A 19530-nucleotide genomic window follows, 5' to 3' on the forward strand; every position below is an offset into this window, starting at 1 on the left:
TGTCCCCTCAGGCCATGAATGCATCAGCAACTCAGGCATTCATTACCAGCAACTGAAAAGTATGAAGGGACATAGATTTAAAAAAAAAAAAAATCTTTGCAAGGGAGAGACATATGATGCATGTTGATGAGTCAGAGACATTCCAGTCTACAGTAGGCAGGGAAGAAAGACTGAGACAGGATAAACGAAAGGCACCATTAACTATAAACAAATGGCAAGTCACTTGGCACATGCTACTCAAAGACTAAATTTCAAATTTCCACTAGAAATTCCAAATGCTACTACATTATAGCAAGGATTCACTCACCAAGATTAGCATAGTAGTAAGGAAAGTCTCCCAGATATGAGGAATACTGTGGCAGTACAAATAACCCTCCAGGATGTTTGTTCCATATTAAGCTGTTACGTGATATGTGCTTAAATATTCTGTCCTGAATAATCTGGAAAACAAGAGAAGTAATAATTTTTAAATAGACTATCATAGTCACTAGTAGAAGCTTCAGGGACTCCAGTTGACTAGAATCATCACCCATTTTGCAAAAAGCTGAGGCACACAAATTACTAGACATTCTTCCTTGATCTCTCTTAAAAGAACTCAAAACCTGAACACTCTTGACACCACTTCAGCAGCTCAGGCTGTGTGCCATAGGTTTCAGAACATCTCATTAGTCTCTGTGGACGTGGGGACCACGCAATTTATAGCATTTTATATTTCAAGTCAAATATTTTGTCTATTAAGAGTATCTTAGCAGTTGTAAACCTGATTAGTTCATTGTCAGTTTTACTACCCAGAACTCACAGATGATAATTATTTGAAGATGGCATTACACAGCTAGGTATTATTTGGAGATAATGAGAGCATTCAAAACCACAAAGACTTGCAGCAAATCAGGCAGCACTAATTATAAGGTTTTGCTTAATTATAAAGGGATATTAGCATTCAGATACATTGCTGATTCCACGTCTCAGTTCTGCAATAGTTCCTTGTTGGATGAAGCAGAAAAAGATCTTTTGGCAACTACTGTCTGTCTCTGTAGAGGGCCACAAACATAGATTCCTAGGCTTTTAAGGTCAGAACAGATTGCTAGATCATCTACTTCATCATCTAGAATACCACAAGCCAAAAAAAAAAAAAGTACAAGGCCATACAATTCATACAATTAATATGTATTTATGAAACTAATTACAGTTGCTTCACATCAGATGTCTGATTGCAAGAACCAGAGTGGTTCTTACACTGATGGGAATTTTTTTAAACTTTTTGCAAAGAGATAACAAGATTCAGTGGTGGGAAGCTATAACAGAACAAGTTCAGCCTCCACATGAGTGCAACTTTTTAAGTGCAGTAGGCTCTTGAGCCACATGTTCTTACAGATTTGCCTTCCCTCAGAGCATAAGAAGCTGCCAGATCTGGACATGGGACACTGCAAAGGGCCAGGAGGTGGTGAAGAATGAATTTTCTCCCAGGCTGGCTAAGGAATGCCTTGCCTTCTTCTGCAGCTCGTCTTCCGTGATGTCCCAATGTTTCACTTAACTGGCAGTTTATGCAGTGCACAGGGCTCAAGTGCCAAGAACATGTTGGTCGCTTAACCTAACATGTCTGGCCTTAACATAGGCGTATCTGGGTGAAATTTCATGTGTCTGAAGCTGGAGTGAAGTGTAAGAAAACCAAAAGCAAGCAAAAAGACTCACCACAAACAACAAAAAAGCAGCTGCTGGAGTCTAACCAAGCTCAAAACTCTGTAAGCTGCTGAGTTCAGGGACATTTGGTCAATACAGAACATGAATAAGTGTTGCCACAAGCAGTGGTTTTCCTGGAATTTTTGATTGCCATGACAAGAAAAGATTAAAACACCAGTTACATTGTGCTAGACAATCCACTGCTGGTGGTAATATACGTACTGCTAAACTGGGGCAGATGTTGAGTGCATGCTTGTCTGAATTTTGCCTACAGCCAATTACCATAGCTAATATGCAGTAATTCACTCACATGAGTGAGTTAATTTAACTTTTTTCTTTTTTTTTGAATAACAGACTTAGGACTGTAGTTTCATCACTGACAAGAATGTACCTGAATATTTCTGTTTGGTAAGTTAGGTATATCAGTTGTCAGATCTCCCACATGGCAGTGGGGAGAGGAAAAACCACAGACAATGACTGCTGTTTGCCCATCTGCAAGTTATGCCACTAAACAAAGACAGAACCTAGAAAGTACATATTTTTGAGTGTTTACCACAAACCCTAAACACTACAGCTCCTCCCTCCTGCTTTCTCAGAACTGGGGCACAGTCAGATCAGGAGAAGTCTGTGAATTTACATGGTCAGGAGGTTTTCACAGACGGTAGAGTTTTCCACTAGCTGGTAGCCAACAAGGCTGCAGGGGAAACACATGGCTCCTGTTCAGTGCTGCCTCAGTGCGCCTGAAGCCAGCACAGCTCCAAGGGGGAGCAGGGCCCCAGTGCCATGGAGCACACACAGCCTGCAGTGCATGTGAGGCACACAAACCTCTCCAATGTGGTCCTGCTCCAGGCTCAGGAGCTGGCCTTGATGGTTCATCACAGTTAACAAACAGATCACTAATTTATCATTCTCCTGATCCATAAGAAACCTGTCTGTCAGGATAGAGAGGACAAAAGACAACTTGGCAGAAAGAGAAAAGTGTAAAAAAGGATAACATGGAGGACCAAGGAATTAAAATATAGAGTATACAGTGTTGCACATGTTGCAGAGAAGACAGCAACTACATGGTTTCTCCAATGATGAGGCATGACAGGAAGTTTAATAAGTGAAGAAAGGGGTTAGGATCTCTGGCAAGATCTCCCTTTTCTTTTTGGAATGCACTAATAGTCCAATATTTTTGTCTCCCTCATCCTCACACTTCAAAAAGTTCACATATTGCCTTAATCATAGCTGCTTTTCGAAGTGTCCCAGCCAAGCATCCAATATTTCTTGTCTGTACTTTGTGCTGTCTCTTTCCACTCCTCTTCCTGAGCCGAGGGCTGAGCACACTGTGCATGGATGCAGGGATGTTTTGGGTTTGCTTTTGGAGAAGACCAGGCTGAAAAAGTGCAGACACCCTGGAGCATGGACGGCGTCTGCAGCAACACAGCACTCCCACTCACCAGCCTGCAATAGACACTCGTGAGCATCGTTTCCTATCCCACACCATGTCCAAGGCACTGGGCAGTTCCTCTGTGACTGCAATAGGGGGTTGCTGGCCAAATTATTCAAACCTCTTGTTTTGGACTATGAGCTCTTTGGCTTAGGCCACCAAATGTTGTGAGAAGATCAAGGACCTTAAAATGTGACTTAAGGTTTCCACAGGTATGCATGATAAAGGACTGTGATGTCCTTGCAGACATCTGAGTTGATGAAGATTTTTTCTGTGCTGATATCCTCAGACATGGACATACACTGGCACTGCAGTTAGCAGGCAAGTGATTATTCAGATGATATCTAGAACCATCAGAGCACTCTGACACAACAGTGTCAGAGAGAAGATGGACCACATCTACCAGAAAAAAATAATCCTGCTAGGAATTTACTTCCAGACATCAGATTTTAAGAAGACGATATACTGCTTGCAGGTTTCAGACACCAAAAACTGCTCTCAACTCTTTTACTCCTTTCCTAGGGAAAGTTAACTCAGGACTTTACTTAGGCAAGTTGAAATGTGAAATTAATATCTGTTCTTAAGAACAGAGTCCCTTTTAGCTGTCTCAAGAAACTGAGAGTCCCGAATTAAAAAACAATCAAAAAAATCTCAAACCAAAACTACACTTGCAAACAAATGAAAAAACCCAGAACATAACTTCAAGACCAGGCATACATTAATTGGTTTCATTAAACTAAACATTTCAGGAAGCCTTTCAGGAAGTTTTTTGTCTTTTAGTTTTTGCACTCTGAGCAGAATCTCCAGCTTGCTGGTTACCCATCTGCTTCAGCTTTACAGGTTTTGCTGCCCCTTGGAGTCACGCAGCCACATGGGCCAATGGGTTCCAAAGCGGCACTAAAGACACATCTGTGAGCGCTGGAACTTGATTCAATGCACACCAAGGCTGTGGGGGCTGCAGGTTACGCCCCCTTGAGACCAGCCCCAGTACAGGCAGGGGAAGGGCAATGGGGAGAGCAGTGTGCCCCTGTCCTTTTAGCAATCCCTAACGATAACAGAGCGATGCAGGGAAGGGGCAGACGATGTGTGAGGCACCTGATGGTCCCTGGGAGCACTTCTGTAAGGGCTAATTAGACTGCAAGCTATGGCACACGGTCCTCGGCTTTGTGAGTGTGATCCTGGTGTGGGCTGTGATAATTATCACCACCTCATCAGTGGCTTATGAAGAGTTTGAGGATGCAGAGCAGTTCCCAACAGGCAGCACAGATGAAGACATGCTCTTCTGAGGGTGAGGGAGCATTGTGAGGACAGCTATGCCAGGGCCTCTGCAAATGTTCCCTGGCTGCTTTTCTTCACTGGCACAGAAAAACCTAAGGGACTGTCTTGCAGCAGCTGGAGATAGATCAGGCATGGGCAACCTGTACTGCAGACAGAAGCACTCATTTGCAGTTTTCAGGGGAAAGTAGGCACAGTGGGAAATGTGGAGCTTTACAACTGTGCATTACAACTGTGCACAAAGATGGATGGTATTGCAGAAGCATTAGCATAAGATGAGTGCATTTGCCCCTACAAAGTGAATCTTTTTCAGTGGTAGAAGTGTGTCAGAAATTTATGTGAAAAATTGGAAAACAATTAGAAAAGAAACCTGCATTTGAAATTGCAGCCTAGGCCCTACTTCTAAAGAGCCTTTCATCTTTCCTCTGCCTCTGAATTCAGAAAGGATTCTCTCCACATTTGAGATCATCTGTCTCCCCCTCTAATAGCAGTCTAATTATGATTATTTATTAATAATTTATAAGGATGATCAGGCCTTTCCTTTATCCTGCGTGTGAAGATAAGACCCAGCATTTACAAGCCCCCCTTTTTCCTTGAGCCAGACCAATAGCCCCATCACAAGGCATCAAAATGTTAAGGAATGGTCAAGGAGGAGCTCCATGGTAATATTTTTTCCAAAATGAATTCCAGAAGGGTTTCTTAAGAAATACATTCACTACCAATGACAAGGATAGTGATTCATAAGCCATAAAGCCTTGCTAAGTCAAGATAACACATGACAACTTTTCCATGTGTTGGGTAGCTCCCATTTTTCACTGTGTCAGTTTTCTAATGTGGATTCCGATAATGAAGAAAGTATTTCCTTAGGGGAGAAAACTCATCAAGATGCCGAGCTTTTTTCCCAGTGACATGTCATGAAAACCAAGGTCTGACACCAGCTGAGGACAGAAGCAGCTGGACAGGTACAGAAATCTCACTGCTTAGCAAGGTCCCAGATAATTTTTACTCACCTCTAGTGTAGTCAATACAATCTTCTCAACTGAAGAAAAATAAGCCTCCCACAAGAACTGTGTCTGCTGTCTAAGTGCTAGGATTTTATCCTGATGGATAGACCTGATTGTAGAAGGAATCTGTAACACAAGATGCAATATAGTCAGAAGCTTTAGAAACAACACAGTCTCATCAAATTAATATGCTGCTGACAAGTCCTCTCCTCTATTAGTGAGCTGCACAGCTTCAGCACTCCTGTCCAACAGAGATGTGTGTCGACAGTTAAAGGCTTGATGTAAAATGAATGAGACACAACCCTTTATAACCTCTGGCATTGAATATATGATTTTTCTTTTTAAATCTGCTTTCTTTTAGTTTTTGGCTGTTTTATGGTAAAAAGCTGCCCCCCCGCAGCGTTGTGGTGTGGCACAGTAAGGAGCTCCTCCATACACTCCTCATGCTTTTAATCCCACGAAGCTCTTTGTGGACTAGTATTTTAACAACCTAGTACCTGCAGGTCTTGAGAGTTCAACAATAATCCCCACATTCAAAGTATACTAAAGGGATCTGGAATTGCATTTACCACAGCATGGCAACGCTACGTGCTGTAAAGAAAACATAGCAACATCTCAAGTAAGACTCCACTTTTTGGGAGCCTGTGGATCAAACTGCATTTTACTAATTACCGAAGGTGGAAAGAATAACATCTTCCACAACACCTGTTATTCACAAGGGAAAACAGTGCTTATTTTTCCCCCCTTTCCATTAAATCCACATATTAATTGTGGTATAAATTGCCTTACAAATAAACCCCAAATTGTCTTTCTGCAGTGCTTTTCCTTTAAAAAATGTAACTGCTCACTAGATGAGAAGGCAAGGGCTTTATGTCTACATCCTTCCCTATCCCCACGTCCTTCTTCCACATTGGAGTGAAACTAATGTACATACATGCCATGCTTTAACTTAGGACTTTAACCAAGGCCTCCAGTACCCCACTTGGACAACACAAACTGACATTACCAAGGGAATTTCACTACAATTGGCTACTCACAGCAGCAAAAAGGCATAGAGGAAATGTTGCTGATTTGTGTTCATTTTTTCTAGCAATGAAGAGTTGTGCTTTTACACCTACATTTTTTTTGATTTCTAAATGGAATCATAGATTTGTTTAGGTTGGAAAAAACCTCTAAGATCATCAAGTCCCACCGTTAAAATAGACCATCTTTTTCTCAGACACTCATTTTTCATAAATCTTTTACCTGAGTCATTAGCTGTAAAAGCATATACCTGGGTTGTGTGTTGGTTCTTGTGTATCCCAGCTTATTCTGAAGTTTGCCTGCAACCCACCACATCCTATTCTTTCCCACATTTTGCTTATTCCTAAAATATTCTGAGATGTGGAAGTGATCACTATTTGCTTTCACATGTTCTTGAATCAAATGATTTCACATGAAACCTTTTTCCTGAAGAAAATTTGATATTTTAAGAATTTATATGTAAAAAATTTTCACAAGAATCAGCAAATTCTTTACTGCAGAGTTTGTAACCAGGTATGGACACTTTGTTCATGGCTCCATTGGGTGCAATGTTAGATGAAACATCTTTGCTCTCTCAGCCCTTCAACTATTAGATGACCATCTTAGAGACACTGCTAATGCAATACAGCTTATGAGAGACTTAGCACTGCAGCAAGCTGGAGCAGAAGAAAAAGGTCAGATTGTTGAATATGCTACTTTACATTCCTTTGCTACCGACCCTTTAAGTAAAATATAGGTCTTTAGGTAAAATATTCCCTGCAAAACTAGTATGGAAGACAGAAGTTGGAAACATGTTTTTCTAAGTGATCACATCACTGTTTGTGATGTGTCCCAATAAGTAGAGGGATAATGAACATTACCTGTACTGGCTGCATAGATGTGTATTAACCATACCCAGGAACATTATCAGCAGCAAAGACAAGATTAACATCACTTCAGAGTGGCACTACAGCATTTTTTCAATAAACTTAAAATTTCATTGCAATATGTGCAACCTTGGGTCTGTGTGTGTATGTGTGTAAACAACAAACAAAATCAATACTCATTCCCAACTATACCTTTTGAAAGGGAAGGCTGCTCAGACTGTGAAGGTTACTGCAAGAAGTTATGATTTTACACACCACACCACGTTTGTGAGTGCCAGCAAACACGGTGTCAAGGTTAAAAAAGGCCTTGGTGTGGGCTCTGTTACAACAGCTGGAAAGAAAAATCAGAGCTCCTATTTTAACTGCATTTGCCTATTAGTTTTAATCTACTTGTCCAGAAAGACAGGTGGGCAAAATGATGTATTAATACTAATCTGGCATAATTACACTGGAATTATTAGAACCTTAATAAAAGGTCATTTCAGCAATGAGTAAGGGGGAGGGAAAAACCACCCTGCACAAATAAATGCAGAAAGGCTGGATTAAGCTCTCCCAGCACTATGATGAGGAGAATATGCAAATAAAAACATCCGAGTTGCTCTCAAACAGGAAATGAAAAACTGTAACATAACAAAAACATTTCCCAGAGCAGACATTCAGGCCCTCTGCCAGCTCTTTAAAAACACTGTTAATAACGGTGCAGTAGTTGTTCAGTATGGAAGCAGCTGTGAAGTGAACGAATGGCATGTTACCGGAAAGCACGAAGATCAGAAAATTATTATTATTTAAAGAGAGACATAATTTTGCTCAGAAAAATGTGCTGTCCACAGAAGCAAAAATCAAATGGCCCTTTTATATTTGTAGCTTGTATCACATTAAATAGAATAAGTAACACTTTGCAAGGTTTGCAAGGCCAGTTCTTCACAAATATTTACTTCCTGAGACAAGTTAAGAGGCACGAATCGAGATTTTCAAAGATACTTTGTTTTGGGGGTGCCACCTTTGAGGGCTTCTCTCTGTGGATGACACTAAACTCAATGATAAATAAAACTCTTAGTGGCTATTTAGTGGTTATTCAGTGGTTATTCCAGATCTTGTGGTACTCAGCTTCATGCTGGGCAATGGAGATTTATCAAATGCTACTTTGGGGAAAACAGTTTTTCAAGAACTTCTCCTAACATCAACTTCTCCACATACCTTACAGAAAATATATATATATATATATATATATATATATATATACACTATAAAACCCACTAAGGTAGCTGAAAAAAAAAATAAACCTAGTGAATTTAAAACCAAAGTAGATGTTGAAGGGAACAGGGAATGTGTAACTTCTCGGCCCACTTTTGTTCTATGATCTCAAGATTAATGATAAGTGACATGAACACTGCTTCAGAAAGCAATGTTCCACACATCAGAACAGGGACAGATGCAACTTCCCACCAAACTGTTGCGTGATAATTCCTGCCTGAGAAAATATCTGCTTTCCTGAGGATTCCCAGTGCTGTGGGACACCTGAGGATAAACTATTTCTGAAGGACTGGAGTAGAACCCTCCCTGAAACATTCTGTCTTTCATCACAGCACCTGGGACCAGGACAGCTCTGCCTCAGATTGGCATCCGAGTGCTCCACACCAGAAGAGATTTCATGCTCTTTGCAAAAATAAAAGTTTAGGAGTGCTTTTAAGAGTGTGGCCTGGTGTCTGCAATGACCTTCAGGTCAAAAAATGAATGATGTCATATTAAATGAGTTCACAGCCCGGTGTGACACAGACAATCCCTTCATGATAAAAATTCCTTTATAGCCCTGACCTTTTGGATTCATCTTCCCTGTCCATTTAGATGGTGGCAGCAATAATCACCTGATCTGCTGAAGGCCGTGGTCTTTTCCTTACCTGTAATAACAATCTCTCATCGCCTATGATGGCAGCTTGGTTCCAATCAATCACTTCTGAGAACGGCAACTCCCATCCATTGCTGAGCATGACTGGGACACAGGCGGCCTGCAGGGACACAGAGCAGGGTGGTTACCTGACGTTTTCACCAACACCATGACCCCTGTTTTCTGCACAAGCTCAGGAGAGGCAACACGGCAAAGAACACCAGAAGCCAGAATCCACAGGAGGGCAGCCCAAGGGATTATGGTTTTCCATTTTACGCTTATTCATATGCACTGAAAGGTGGGCTTTGCATGGAGAGTGGAGTTTGCAATCTAGTGCTTACACTGCCAGACAAGGGCAGAACTGTTAAATGCTGTAGACATAACACTAGAGAATTTAATAAAAAATCATGACCCCCCCTTGCTGCTTTGTGAACCATTCAGCAGGGAGCAACTCCCCTAATTTTTATATTATGTTGCTATGCAACTCTACAGAAAATACAGGTCATATTTAATTCTAGAGCACCTTTCCCAGAAGGGAGGAGTGAAATCCCTATCCTTTATGATATCAACCCTCCAAACAGAGGCAACTGCACAAACATAACTCATCTGTCATCATCTGTCTACAAAAATAAAAATTGCTTTATGTCTTAAAACAAACAAAAAGCATATACATTTAATATCTATTTCATACCAGCATGATCTGTCTAACCTATTTAATCTTCTAAGAGTTGCACAAGTTCCTCTGTACAGAGAGTTTGTAAATATTTAGTAAATAGGTCAGTATTTCCATAAACAAATGATCACTACTAGGTTCTGGTCAGCTCAATCACAAGGTAAGATCCAAACCAAAAATCTCCTGATGTGATGAAAGAAACTAGTACCAGAGGATTTGTATCAAGCCTGTGCTCTGTTTCAGTTTCTTTTGGATCAAGCTAAGCTTAAGATCTCTGAGTTTGGTCCAGACCTCTCCTCATCTCCCAAAAGACTGCTGTACCTTCCTTGGTAACATGTATCACACACAGCATCTTAGACTGGTCAAGTCTCCATTACAGGAGTGCTTATCCTATGTAAAGAACTGTGACCTTCTGTAAGGAAATTACATCAGTGCATGAAAAAAATCAACCAGAAAACACTCAGCAATGTGTTTTCATGTTTAAAACATTCCACTAATGTGGATCAGGCCTTTCAACATGCCCTGGATCCAGATAGAAATTGGGAATCCATCATAATTGGTGAATACTGCTGGTAGCCTGCTAGGAAAATCCTTGGTGTGTGCATTTTATCATTGAGCCGGAGCCTCCAAGTTCTGTACAGTGAGGTATGGTCCCTGTTTTCTCCTCCTGAGATGATGTATCTAACAGCAGCTGCATGACTTGGGGACTAGATGAGAGAAGAGTTGATCAGTGCCCTTCTGAAAGACCTGAAGTGACATGTCATCCCATATAAGCCAGTCTCACTTCTTCCTCCAGAGACTGGAGAGGGAATAGCTCTTTGCAGGTTATAAATCTCCTCCTGAGTAGGAAGAAGAGGTAAGTGACAGTCCTAAACTTGGATCCCAAACCTGATAGTAGGTGCTGGCTTCAGTGGTTAAACCCAAGTGTCCAGAGCATCCATAGTACCCAAGAAACCTATCAAAGGCTGGAAGATATGATACAGGATCTACTGGAGACCTTCTGGAGAAGCAGCAGAAATGCAGAAGGTTTTCTGGAAGTTACCTTTCTGGGCTTCTAAAATGACATCACATACCTACACTTAGGTAGCTGAATCCTGCTCTGCATTGCAGTAAACAGTACTATTAGAGAGTATGTCTGGGACATTTTGTGGTTAATGAAGAAAAGGGATGTGATGACAGCTTTACTGTCAATGCTGGGATACTTCCCAAATGGCAGAAGAACTCCCAGAGGCAGGACCCTGTAAGGTGTCTTCTTTAGTCAGATTTGCTGTCTCACTAAAACCAAGAAGTGCCTCAGCATCTCCTTCTCTCCACTTCAGCCCCCATGGCAATCCAGATGCCAGTCCTAGATGCAACCATGCTCTGTATGGTTGACTGAAGATCCAGGATCCCAGGCTGAGCTGAATCTTGCCAAAAAGAAAAGTCACACTACCTGCAGCTGGAGTAGGCCAGTGTCAGGCTTGATCACTGTGCTGCCAGGCACACTGCCACAGTGACTCCAGAACCCTTTGGCATTGCCTTCTGCTGCTGGCCCACAGCAAAAAAGGGAGACCACTAACCAAAATGTTTTTAAAAGTTGAAGGGGATTCATGTGCACTCCCTGACATCAGCCTATATCCACCTTCGTGTAAAGCTTCCATCTGCAGCTTTACCCCCTCCAGGCCACCTTCTGCATGTTCAGTAAGTACCATCTCAAAACTGGCAACGCATAAGCAGGTCTGTTTTGGCATAAGTGAAAACAAAAAGCTATTTTTGCTGCCCTGGGGCTTACTTGTAAAGGTCAGTGTCTCCCATGGGAAGTCTCACAGCTTGATAAAATACTGCTCGAAACCGGTCCAACCTCTCAGTCTCACCACATCCAGGGAAACCCTCCTCCCGGAGGTAACGCAATTCACCCTTCAGATGAGCTCAGTGCTCAGACCCTCCTGGGAAGAAGCTGCCAATTGCTCCAGAAGTATGAATAGAGGCTTTCGCAAAGTGGATTACTGTCCACCAGGGAAATGAAACACATTTCCCTCCTCCCCACCTCCTTGCTATTGCACACCGAATTGCAGCCAGTGTAGCCATTGCTTTAAACTGCAGCTCTTACCTGCAAGGCTTCCAGAAACCTGAAAGAGCCAAGCCTGCGGCCACGGGGAACCAGACAGAAAGTGGCATTGTGCAGCATTTCACGGTAATCATACCTAACAAGAACAGGGGAGAAAAGAGAAAATTCAATTAGTGGTGAGTCCTAGAGTAACTGGGCATGAAAATGCAAACAGCTGCTGAAACAGACACATCTGGATAAAATCATCCCCAACCAAGACTGTTCACTACCAGGTTAACTAGCTCCATCCCTGCATGTGTGTCAGCCATCACCCTGGCTCCTTTTTGTTCATCCTCAAGAGCAACCACCATGGGAGAGAGCTGGGGAGACTGGTAATGAAACTGATAAGGAAGGAAATAATTTTGCCTTTGCAATAATGAGCCATTTCCAAATAAACAGTCTTGCATGACTTCTAACAACAAACATCAAATGTTTTGATACCTAAAGCATTGTTGTGGCACTTCTGTGACCCTGATTTCTATTCAGATTTAGTCAAAGTCATGCAGAACTGTGTTCATGGCTGCACAAGAGGTTTGTACAAAGCAAAAAAATTTCAAACTATGCCAAAGAAATCTTCTCTTATCAAGCAGGCATTAAAAAGGCATGGGGGTTTACAATGACTCACTTGGTGGTTATTGTTAAGAGTGGTGAGAGGGATAAACTGCCAAATTTTGGCAATTAACCACATAGTTGCAATGACTCCTTCTCCTCTGAATGAAAGTGCTCATAGACACTTTTGGGGTTTTTTTTTTCAATTCCATCAATCACTGCAAAACCATTCACAAAAAACACACATCAAATCCTAACAGTTTCCAGGCTGTTATTAGCTAATTGTACTTCTGGCAAACCAACCCATGAACTGTGAATGGCATCAACCTTGTCTGAGTCAAAAGGATCCAGACTGAACACCCTCTGTTCTCCAGAAGGTCCTGGACCCTGCAGATAGATGTTATTTTGACAGCAACTTGCAGCACTGAAATTTTCTAACACTAATAATGTAATTTACCATGGCCTGCAGGCAGAGCAGTTTTTTTCTACGTGTGTCTGTGTATGTATATACATACGTACATGATTATATTCTATATACAAAGAAGTTGGGATCTCCATTTGTATTCTCACACAGGCCAGACAGATGGGAGTAAGCCAATTTTCAATTATAAGCTCTGTCTTTAGGAAGAGATGTCTTGCAAAGGCCCATTTGCTTAAACAAGCGTGTATAGCTAATTTGCACAAGAAAAGGTCACTGTGAATGGATTAAGATTATCTCCACTGAGAGTAAAATAAAAACCCTCATTGCATTAATTAAAACTACAAAACAGACTTCAAAGTCCCTTTTTATTTTTTAAATTCTATCTCAACTTTGATTAAAATACATATATACATATTCCATCTGAGTGGCAATTTCTTTTTCTTTGTGTGGGATAGAGATTAGCAGCCATGTCCCAGCTCACCAGTCAGCACTGACACAGCACACAGGTGAAAAATCTTAGGAAACTGGAATACCAAAAAAAAAAAAAAAAAAAAAGTTGCCATTTTTAAGCATTCCTTTTTCACATATCGAAAGGTCTGAGGCTCATTGCTTTTGCTGTATATTGTATGACAGAAAATGTTAATAAATACCAAAAATAGAATACCCCGTAAGGCTAGAATACACCAGTCAGAAGTTCCCCATCATTAGCTTGCTAAAAATGTAAAATCCTATTAATATCCCAGAATGCAATATTATCCACAAAACATTGATGGCAAAACCAGAGTACAAAGAAATGCAGAGAGCAAGGCCACTGCAAGTGAGTCCTCCATATCCCAGGGACATCCTATATTGGGCACCTTTTCTTTCATATCTAACTTGCTGATATTAGGATAGTTATACAAAAGGAAAAAAAGGAAAAGGATTTTGTTGACCGTTTTCCACCTGGAAACCAGTTAGCATCTTGCTCCCATTTGTGCCTTTTAAAACTTAAGATGTGATTTATTGTTGAGCTGTGTAATAGCACAGTTCATGGTCATCAAGCAATTTATCTACATCATACGAACACAGAAAGCCTCATCCTAATCTTGACATATTAGCACAAAATTTCCCAAAAATTTACTGACTTCAGGGAGAACCCACAAATACAAAAGGAGCACATCCAGACTAAAGCAATATCCATCAAGAACTGCTGCAGTGAATGAACCACACCAGAGATTCTTCTATTGAACAAATTTCCCTGCAATTTCAACCAAAATGCCTTAAGGTGACTCAACAGGATCTTTGAGCGCAGTGATAAGGGATCAATTTTCAGTTTAATCCCCTCAAAGACGAATCCAAGATCAAGCATCTATTTGAAATCCATGAACACATGGAGCTACTTTTACTCCTACTCGTTCATGGGTAGTGTGCAAAGCAACGAGGGTACCCTGCCTTAGGTGGAAGACAGAAGATTGACCAGTATGTTTACATATTAATTTGGAAACACCTTTTACACAACACGTGCAGCCAGTCACAAATACAAAACCATCTCTGTCAAGATGCAAGCACTTGACAGACTGTAATTTGAAGCGTTCCTTCTGGAGGAAATAATTTACATGTACCAAACAGCATCTCAGAGTAGAGCTTGCAGCAGAGAGCGTTTCATATTTTTCTCAGACTGCCAGGCAGCATTTGGAGGAGACCTTGGCCACAAAAATGTCACCAGGCAAATGAAACTCCAGCCCACAGGCCATGGCGGGGACAGAAGGTGTCAAGGCAACTTTCAGTTTCAGACTTCTCATCTGGCTCAGTAGGAATCACACACACAACAGGAGGTTTGAGTTTTGTCAGGTTGTTTGAGTTTTGTCAGGCTTTTGTCAGGAAGATAAAATTGTTTATGTATGATTGGCAATTTTTTTCCACATAGAAAGCAAATGGCATATACCTAGAAGCATCTCTGCACTTCCCTTAACTCTGACTTCAAATACTTTCAATGAAGTCAGTGAGATAATCTCTATGATTAAAGGTAGATATCATAGTTAAATCTTTGCTGGACTTGAAATTTCTCCTTCACTTGATCAGGAGAGCTGGCACAGACTTCCAGGAACACCCTCTCATCTAGAGTACTGACGTTGTACATTAAGCACGGACCTGGTATCTACTGCAAATATCAGTATCACATCAGCAACAGGCTTGATTTCCCCACCATCTCCACTGACTAACCTGAACAAGACCTCAGGGAGGCAATGAAGTATTATAACCCCACTTGGGACTGGTGAAGGGGCCTTAAGCTATAGAGAAAATAGTCAAGTGTTTAGAGGAGGTTGTTGCAGAGCCTCCTCTTATTCTTCTCCCCTGGCAATGGGGGTTAGATCTGTTTTCAGAACTACTTATTTCCATCAGCTGGTAATATCTGAAGATGGAAGGGACATTTGTTACAGTCTTCCAGCTTGCATTGCTGTGGTGTGGGGACAGCTCTGCATTACCTGCCTATCCAGACACTCTGGTTTTACTCAGTTATGGAGCTTTTTCAGGGTGAGGAATCAGAAAAAAGGCCAGCACCACAGAGCACTGCACAGGCAACCAGCCAGACACTTCTTCCTTTCTTGTGCTGCTTCAGTATTGCAGTACTTTGGGCACTTTCCTTTCCTTTCGGCAGCTAATCTTCCCAAGCATTTAGTGTAGAAAATCTTTGAGAGGAGCTTTTGAGAGGAGTTCTCTGCTTTGTTCAGAGGGTATTTATTTCCAGAAAGCTCCAGGTTTCCACATTAGAAGACTGTGGGGAGTGGGGGCACATGCTTATTGCTCATATATTCCTGATTCCTTCATTCTGCACGCTTGCACAGAGGTAACATTTTACTGCCAATTTTAGGGTTGGTTTGGCCTGGGTCTCAGCTGCAGCATTCAAACATGTTAAAATCCAAAATGCATACGCCTTCAAAATGACAGTTGGGTCTTCAAAACTAAAATAGCTACAGATTTAAACCAAAGCTGGCATCCCTCTGCAAGTATCAGCATCATGCTTTATTAACTTTCAGGCTTCCTTTTGTAATGATTAAGTGTACCTTGTTCACAGCTAATACCTTTATAGGTAGGATAAAAGAATAGCTCTATTTGTAATCAATTCTAATTTATTCACAACTTAATTGAATTATCCCCTCCCTCTTACCACCCATAGTTGAGAAAACATGTTTAGCCCCATCTATCACACAGGTGTAAACACTGCAATGCCGTGTGGGAAATTATCTGAAGGAGAAACTCTGCTCAGCCAAATGTTCTTACCACTTTAACTTCTTGATCCAACACATAGCTTCTGTCTTTCCCCATCCCCCTTCTTTTTTTTTTCCCTTTCTGATGTGCCGACCTTGTCAATCAGCACATGGATTAGAGGGCTGCTTGGGATTCCTGGTTCTCCATTATCCCAAGCAGCCCGGGCAGGCTGCAGAGGCTCTACAGTGACTAATCAGCCATGCCATACATTCCTTCTTACAGCTTAAGCATTTCCCCATGTCTCTACACTTTAGAGATTATAAACTAGCCTGGGAAACATTTTCATTACCAATTTTAATATAAACTATTTTTTTGAAAGCCACATCGTCATCACTGTTGATTGAAAAGAGGTCTAAAGAGATGTTGGCTGTTTAGACCAGCAGATACATCCAGATGCAATGATTATGATACTTTATCCAGCTCTATGCCACTTGTCACGTAGGGTCCATCTATTCTTATCTAATCCTCTGAACACAGATATGGGATACCATCACCATTCCCTTTTCATAGATAGAAAACTTGAGATACAGATGACTGGTGGCTTCTCCAGCAGCTAAGCAGACCTTGGGAATCCTAAGCATCCTACCTGCCTCCTTCCTCTCTGGTGATGCAGCATTCACTGAAAACTAGGTACATATTATGGCTATCAAAATTCAGATGGAAATACAGGAGCAGAACCCAAGCCAAATACAACAGGTTTAACCCAAATCAAATGCAATGGGTTTAACTCAGCAGTACGTATTTTGACACACATAATGCCACACATAATCCATCTTTTGGAAGATACTGGACCTCCTCTTTGGCAGGGATTATCAGCACATACCGCTGTAGATGTCAGATGTGACGAGAGCTGTTTTTTAATTTCCTGAGCCAAAAAATTGCAATGGCACTTAACCAACTATGTCTAGGGCTTCCTCCCTTAATCTGTAACACACACTGCATCTTCCAGAAGTCTCTGCATCAGTTCAAGTGCTACAACAAAGACAGATATTAAACACCTATAACCTGAGGGTAAACGGTGGAGTGTTTCCCAGTTTTCCAGTATATTCGGTTTCAGCCATTAACCAACTGGCCATTTTTCCATGTGTGAATGCTTAATGCAGATGGCTCTGAACTACTGGCTGGAGAGCCTGAGAAGAAACCCACTCTGTCACATGGAGTGTCTCGTTGCTTGGTTTCCATTAAGGTATGTTGGGTTTTAAATAAACTGTCAAGTAAAACTTGGCACTGAAAACAACAAGTGAGTAACTGCCTTTGTAGAAGAGCTGACAGCTCAGCTGTGTGTCAGATAGATAGCTGCCCAAGACTGAGCTCGGAAGGCTAACGCATCCTACTTGGAAGGGTGCCGTCACTGGAACTGCTTGCTTTTGGATTTACGGCTGCACAAAGCTTTGGGGTGATCTAAATGCCGGTTAACTGGCTACTGCCTGCCAGTTCATCTCCCGCTCTGCAAGCACTGGTTCTGGAATTAGAAAGTTTGGAGGTGCAAAAACATAATTGGAAAACTTTTTTTTCCCTGTTTAAAGGGCTAATTGATTTCACAGGTGTTTAATTATCATTTGCTGTGAGATAATACCTTGTAGTGCCATAAAAAATGGATTTAATTTTCGAGTGCTTGCAAAACCATTGCCAAAGCCAAGTTAGAGCGAAAGCTAGATAATTATTCTATAAATCAAACACACTGCCTCCTTTCTTTGAAATTTTTAATACTTGGCTATAATGATATCTGACGACCTTGAAACTAACATAAAAAGGATTTTCTTGCCAAGTGCTGAAAGGCAGCCATTGGAGTATTTCTTTCAGCCTAGCTCATTACCACAGCCGCTGCCACCACGCTGCCCTGCCTGCAGGACTCCAAGGGATGCTACAGTCTAAGTGCAGCGGCAGCGTGTGCGAACAGCAACTTCGGAACACAGGTAACAGCCGAGTATGGCCATGAGCCCAACCTGAAAATTCTGCACAATTCTACTAGGAAATTAAATGCAATGGAAATTAAACTCTGCAAACATGCAACAATTAACAGCAAAGTGTGACTGTTTTCTCCCTTCCATGACAGCATCTTCCTTCAGTTCGGAAGGTTGGATTAATAAAGAAAAACAGGGAAGCAGACCTTTCATCTTAATGGACTACTAAAGGAACTTTATTTTAAAGTTAAGATGGACAGTAAACGTTAAAACTGAAGTCATCTTTAAAGTCTTCAGTGGCATCACCATTGGATTCAGTTCACTTCAATATTATGAACAGAAATATTTGGATACACAAGCCATTAAAGTCAATGTGCATTCTAGCAAATAAAAATGCTCTAAAGATTTTTGTCTAAATATTTACACATAACGTCCTGTAAATCTATATGGTGCATGCAAAGCATGCACAACATTTGGCTTGCCAAATACTATCCAACTGGCTCTCAGTGTGGGGGCTACACCACCTAGAACAAGTAGTCTGACACAGTAGCAAACGTGGTTTCACTGGCATAATTTGATATTAAAAGATAACTGCTTATTTACCAAGTGTGGTAGAGAGGGTTTGTAAGCAGCATGTTAGAGGCAAACATTGCTGAGGTGCCTCTCTAGGCAGCGTTACGCCCCAGTTACCAGCAACCTGCTAATGGCACCGTGCAGCGCTTCTTTTAAAACCAAACACTGGCTCCTAGGCTTTGAAGTCCTCTAAGAGCGCCTGTTTCACCGCAGCACCTCGCTGTGCTGGCAGCAAGAAAATTCACGTCATGGCTGCACAAGAGAAGTCCGTAGAAAAGCATATGCACTGCTCGTTTGTACCTTGTGAGGAATGTAAATGCAGCACCACGTATAGTGAATTCAATACCCTCCGGGTCGGCGGGAAAGCAGTGAAGATGATGATGCTCGCACGCACAAATGCATGCACAGGAACACACCCACACAGCCACATGGTAAGATTTTACCTGGACCCACTTCCCCTGACACACCCTCTGAAGTGACAAAAACATGTATGAATCCTCTTTGTCTGAAATGTGCCCATCTGGCACTTATTGACCATCAACCTGCTGGACCCTTACAAGGTAAAGATAAGGCCAACCTGTTAAGATGATCCAGTGGCTCAGGCAGGCTCTTTCTAACAGGATTCTAAAAATAAATTATACCAGCACTTTGCATCATTATGGTGCCTCTACCTTGCCATTTTCTGGAGATCACAAACTCCTTTTTGAATATTTTAATATAAAGAACCTCAGCCTGCTGGCAGGAGAACAAAGCAGCACCTCCATTTCACTGATGAGGAAACTGCCATGCAACCTAAACTTGGGCTTTATCTACTCAGCTTTGTTCCTCAGTATTCTGCATAGAAAAATGCAGGAGTAAGTCAAAAGTAGTATCTAACTCTTGACAGTCTGCTTTGGTATTTCAACAGGGA

At 41.5% G+C, this 19530-nt stretch overlaps 1 protein-coding gene across 1 annotated transcript in view; it reads right to left on the reverse strand.

Annotated features, from left to right (window-relative positions):
• The window catches only part of EXT1 (exostosin glycosyltransferase 1), a 181426-nt gene that overhangs the window by 18145 nt on the left and 143751 nt on the right, over positions 1-19530 (reverse strand). The window contains exons 2-5 of the mRNA XM_051778487.1: positions 11928-12021; positions 9179-9286; positions 5398-5517; positions 308-440 (exon numbers count right to left, since the gene is read on the reverse strand). Of these exons, the coding sequence (XP_051634447.1) occupies positions 308-440; positions 5398-5517; positions 9179-9286; positions 11928-12021 (455 nt within the window). The remainder of the gene's footprint in view (positions 1-307; positions 441-5397; positions 5518-9178; positions 9287-11927; positions 12022-19530) is intronic.

This window comes from Manacus candei, unplaced genomic scaffold, assembly GCF_025592945.1.
Source record: "Manacus candei isolate 608988 ecotype Guabito, Panama unplaced genomic scaffold, ASM2559294v1 h1tg000013l, whole genome shotgun sequence".
Taxonomy (NCBI): domain Eukaryota; kingdom Metazoa; phylum Chordata; class Aves; order Passeriformes; family Pipridae; genus Manacus; species Manacus candei.